We start from the raw sequence: 4816 nt of genomic DNA on the forward strand, positions 1-4816 counted from the left end.
AGGTAATTTGCACTGTATTTCTCTACCAAAAAGGATGGTCGCTGGAGCGAGGCGAGTAGATGAGTGTGGTGTAGCTCGATAATTGAATAGAAATTGATGAATCGAGTCGCGCCAGTTCGTTGGTTCGATGGAAGCTGTTTGCAAGACTCCTTTAAAGTGCGATTGGGGCGTTCCACGAGTCCATTAGCCTGAGGCCACAGCGGTGTTACGCGGCGGTTGTGAAATCCAAGTTCTTTCGAAAACTTCGCAAATTCGAAGCCATTAAAAGGTGGCCCATTATCACTTCGAATAGTGGTCGGGATGCCAAATGTGCAAAAATATCGTTTTAGTACGGGTATAACTCTATCACCGGAAGTGGATCGTATGATTTCGACGACAGGAAATCTGGAGAAGTCGTCGACCAGAACAAGCAGATATTCTCCGCTTGGAACGGGACCGACGAAATCGATAGATACATATTGCCATAGTCCGTTGGGCAATGGAGATGGAGTAATTGGGTCTCGTTCATTTGGTTGACTGGTGGCTTGGCAAGCGAGACAGTTGTTCACTTTTGACTATACTAAACTATCCACTCTCGAAAACCAAACTTTGCTTCACAAAAGTTGTTTACTTTTTGTTGCACCTTGGTGTCCTTCGTGGGCCAGATCTACAGCGGTTTGGCGAAGTGATAATGGTAAGAGGACTCTTGTACCACGCATGAGTACGCCGTTTACTACTTAGAGTTCCTGTTTGATATTTTCCATAGTGTCGACATCTGTGCGACAGATAGTTTGAGGGGAAAAGTCAATGGGTAAACGCCATTCAGATAATTGCAAAAATCGTATAACTTGCTGTAAGGTATGATCTTTACTGGTGGCCTTAGCGAATTGGGCGAGAGTCATAGCTATTGGAATGAATCGTTGTAAAACGTGGAGAGCTTAGACGTCTGCAAGATTTGATTCTCGACATGGTACTGAACTAGTTTGTGGTGAGCGAGATAGGAAATCGGCTGGGTTATTAATCCCATTTTCATATCGTGTGACGTAGTCATATCTTTGCAGTCTCAAACGCCAGCGTTCGATCCGAGCTGGTGAGTGAGGATTAGTGGTATTAATTACGAACTCCAGAGGTTTGTGGTCGGTGATTATGGTAAATTGCTTTCCATATAAATATATATGGAACTTTCACAAGGCCATACAACTCCTTAGGCCTCCTTTTCGGTTTGTGAGTATTTAATCTCGGTTTGAGTTAAGGCGTGTCGCTACGATATCATCTATAGTCGGAGTAGGGTGTCTCTCCCTGATAAATGCAGTGTTTGCGGCACACATGCCTACGCAGATTCTGATACTTTTCGGGTCCTTAGGCTTTGGTACCAATACTAGAGGTGAGATCCAAGGTGTAGCCCCGGTTGCTTTTTCGATGATGCCTGCCCATATTTTCCAAATTTTCTAGTTCTTTATCTCGCTTTCCTCTGAGGTGAAAGGGTACTCGACGAGCAGGCTGGGCGATTGGTGTGACGAGCGGATTAATATGTAAGGTAAATGTTTTGCCCTTGAGATGTCCTATACCCTTAAATAGCTCGGGATATTTGGCCAATATAAAATTGGTGGAGTTCATGATACTGTTGATGTTTCCAAGTATTACTAAATCCAAATTAAGACTGGAACGAAAACTGAGAATTGTTTTGGTATGACTTACTTCCCCCTGAACAACGACGATTGAGGTGTCAATGGTGTGTGGGTAGCGGGTAAGACGTGTTTGAAAAGAGCCAATGATAGGCATAGCCTTGTCAGAGCCGCAAGCAAAGACTTTTGTGTAAGAGTGCTGAAGCCTGAGTAGCGGATCCAAAGTGTGATAGGTGGTTTGATCAATCATATTGACAGTAACGCCTGTATCAATAAGCCATTGTATCTGGATGTTGCCGATTGGTATAGTCACTTGAGGTTGCTCAAAGGAAGGTACATGATTGAAAGTTGGAATCGTAACAGTAAAAATGGAGCCATCGGAGTCAGAGTACCTGGTTCGGTGACGTGGAAGGTAGGAGTCGGGGTAGTATCTTCGGTATGTGCTGTGGTGTGGATGGTTTCAACGAGGTTCAGATGTCGGTTACCTTTCCAAGTGCGACCGGACTGATTACCCCTCGTGGCAGGTGTCGCTGGAATTTTAGCGTTTTGTTTGGATGAAGATGGTTGCGACCGACAACAGTGCGAAAAGTGACCTATTTTCCCACAGGAGTGACACTTTTTGTTAAAAGCCGGACAACCTTGACGGCCATTGCTATGTGGATAAGTTCCTCCACATAAACCGCAGATTGCCGACGATGATCTAGATGACTGTCTTGAAAAAGGCTTCGATAACAGGTGATTGACGGCGAAAAGCGATTTACTTGACCCTTTCTGATGGCTGGTACACTCTTCTATCCCCTTATTCTGGGCGTCTGCAAGTTCGTGAGTGCGAGCGGTTTCGAGAACGCCTTTGAGGGTGAGGGCGGAATCACGAAGAATTTTGGCGCGGAAAGATGACGATAAGCATCCTTGGATGATTTGGATCTTGATTTCTTTATCTGGAGACGTAAAAACGCAGGTTGAAGATAAATGCCGAAGCCTGGCAAGGAATTGGTCCATCGTTTCACCCTCCCTTTGTTTGGCTAAGCGAAATACCAGGGTCTCATAATCGGTGTTGGATGCTGGTGCAAAATGAAGCTGGAGCTTGTTTTTAGCCTCATTATAAGTCTGTGGATCGGTAAGAACGTTAAGATTCTCGAATATTTCTTCAACGTCGGGACCGGCGTAATGGAGCAATAAAGCTTTCTAGTGAAGGTCAGCGGTGATAGCGAGCGCCGTGAGTAGATTTTCGAAACGTCTAATCCATGTTTTCCAACGCGCCGCGACAGCTGCGGAAGCGCCGTGCACGCCGAAAGGCTCGAAATGCAGTAAGGATGGCAACGTGGCGGTCATTGTACGTTAAGCCTCGGTACAGAGGAAACAACGGGTGAGAGGGGATTAAGACGAGTTTTAGAAGGTATAAAAAAAACTCACTGCGATTAAAGAAAAATCTCCGTCGCCATAAAGTAATGCCTTCAGGTATCATAAGTAAAAACTTTAGGTTAATAATATAAACATCATTTATTATTCCCGGTGATAACACACGCGCTACATACGTACCGTCTCGATACTGTGTTAACTTATCACATGCTAGATGGCGGTAGTAGACTAGGCGCGGTTTTCAAATATGACAATATTACAGACAAGTACTCCCAGAAATTATTGAAAAAGGAGTGTGAAGTGGAACACCTTCAGAAAAGAATCGAAGAGATTCACAAAATCAATGGCCAAGAGCGAAAAAATACGCCAGAGGAATTGGCTCTTAAAGCGACTGATCTTAAATTAATCAAGACGCTTCTAGACGCTCAAATTGAAGAGATGAACGGAGAACATCAAGAGGAGCTGGAACAGGAACGACAAAAGTGTAAGCGCGAATTAGAGACCCAACGTGATGTGCTGCTCATGGATGGAAATCGTCTCATCGAGAAACTGGAATCACGCATAAAAAAACTGGAAAAAGAGAATAGAACTCTACTGGATAAACATGTGAGCCTGGAAAGTGAATTAGAAAAGTTGGTAGTCAAGTACGAAGAAGTCCAAAATATACGTCAGTCTTCTACTAACGTCGATGCTTGCGTGTCTGTGAAGAAAGTGATAACCTTTAATGGTGCTTCCGGTTTGCTGGACGGTACCAAAGGGTTGTGGGTTAAATTACACGAAGCCGGAGACGCTACCACAATTAGGATTAACAATAACTACATTCAGTCTTTAAGTCCCGTCACTAGTTCGGTAGTTGGCGATGTTGAAACTATAGTGGGAGATATTAAGGCAGAAAACCACATATGGCCACTCCTTTCAAAAAACTATCCTCATAAAGCAATAAAATAAAATTATACGATTCAGTGCCTCAACGGTTAAAATTTTTATTATCCACCTCCTTGGGAAATACATTTATCCTACTTCATAACGTCGTCTGCCCCGTCGTCTTCACTTTCTTAAGCTTAGGGGAAATCAGCATAAAAAGAATGCAGGTGCTAGGATAAATTCTATGGCTCTATCCGCTGGAATAGACTTTACTTTCCATACGCTTTTGGCGAGTGTACTAGCTGACTCTTTGTATTTGAACTAGGGTTATCGAATCGAGAACCGACTGAGTGGAACCGGAACCGAATCGATCAAGACCAATTGGAACCGGAACCGAACCGATCAAGACCAATTGGAATCGGAACCGAACCAAAAAATAGTAGGAACCGAACCGAGCTGCACTAAGAACCGAAATAATAGGAACTCATTTTCGTACCCTGGCCGAGCAGAATGTCCAAAACTAAAGTTAAAGCTAGCTCGCGCAGGCGGCGATGCTATTTTCGCTTATTATCACATATTGGGAACACGCGGCGAAATAAAAACCAATAGTTTGGACAAAACGAAATTAAGTGATTTCTAAATACGGTTTTTCCTTCCAATTGAGACAAAAGACATAATAGACAACCGGGAATTTCGGTTTATTTCCGGTTCCTCCGGTTCAAAACAGAATCCATAATTTAAACCATCCTTGGAATATCCCAAACCCGGTATTTTAGGGAAATTATCTAAAATATGCTACTAATTTTTTTAGGGAGCATTAACACTGTGTCTGTCTTGGTGAAATCTGGTGTCAAATATTCGAAACTCAACAAAGTACTTTTCCCCTCAATACATTATTACAAGAACAACGACGGTTTTCCAGCTATGTAGAGTTATTTCACTTAGTTTTCCCCGCATTTGGATTTTATTTTACTCCTATCAAGTAGTTC

General features: G+C 43.2%; 1 protein-coding gene across 1 annotated transcript; it reads right to left on the bottom strand.

The window, feature by feature from the left end:
* Positions 1–1338: 1338 nt before the first annotated feature.
* LOC149945653 (uncharacterized) lies at positions 1339–1854 on the bottom strand. The gene has a single exon (XM_090176656.1). It carries the CDS (start codon positions 1852–1854, stop codon positions 1339–1341), a length of 516 nt encoding a protein of 171 aa, XP_090032782.1.
* Between the last annotated feature and the right edge of the window lie 2962 nt (positions 1855–4816).

This window comes from Leiobunum rupestre, chromosome 5 (genome assembly GCF_980474605.1).
Source record: "Leiobunum rupestre chromosome 5, qqLeiRupe1.1.hap1, whole genome shotgun sequence".
In the NCBI taxonomy this organism is placed as follows: Eukaryota; Metazoa; Arthropoda; class Arachnida; order Opiliones; family Sclerosomatidae; genus Leiobunum; species Leiobunum rupestre.

Excerpts from the sequence above, each read along its gene's own strand:
- LOC149945653 (XM_090176656.1), bottom strand. The coding sequence starts at position 1,854 with ATGATTGATCAAACCACCTATCACACTTTGGATCCGCTACTCAGGCTT.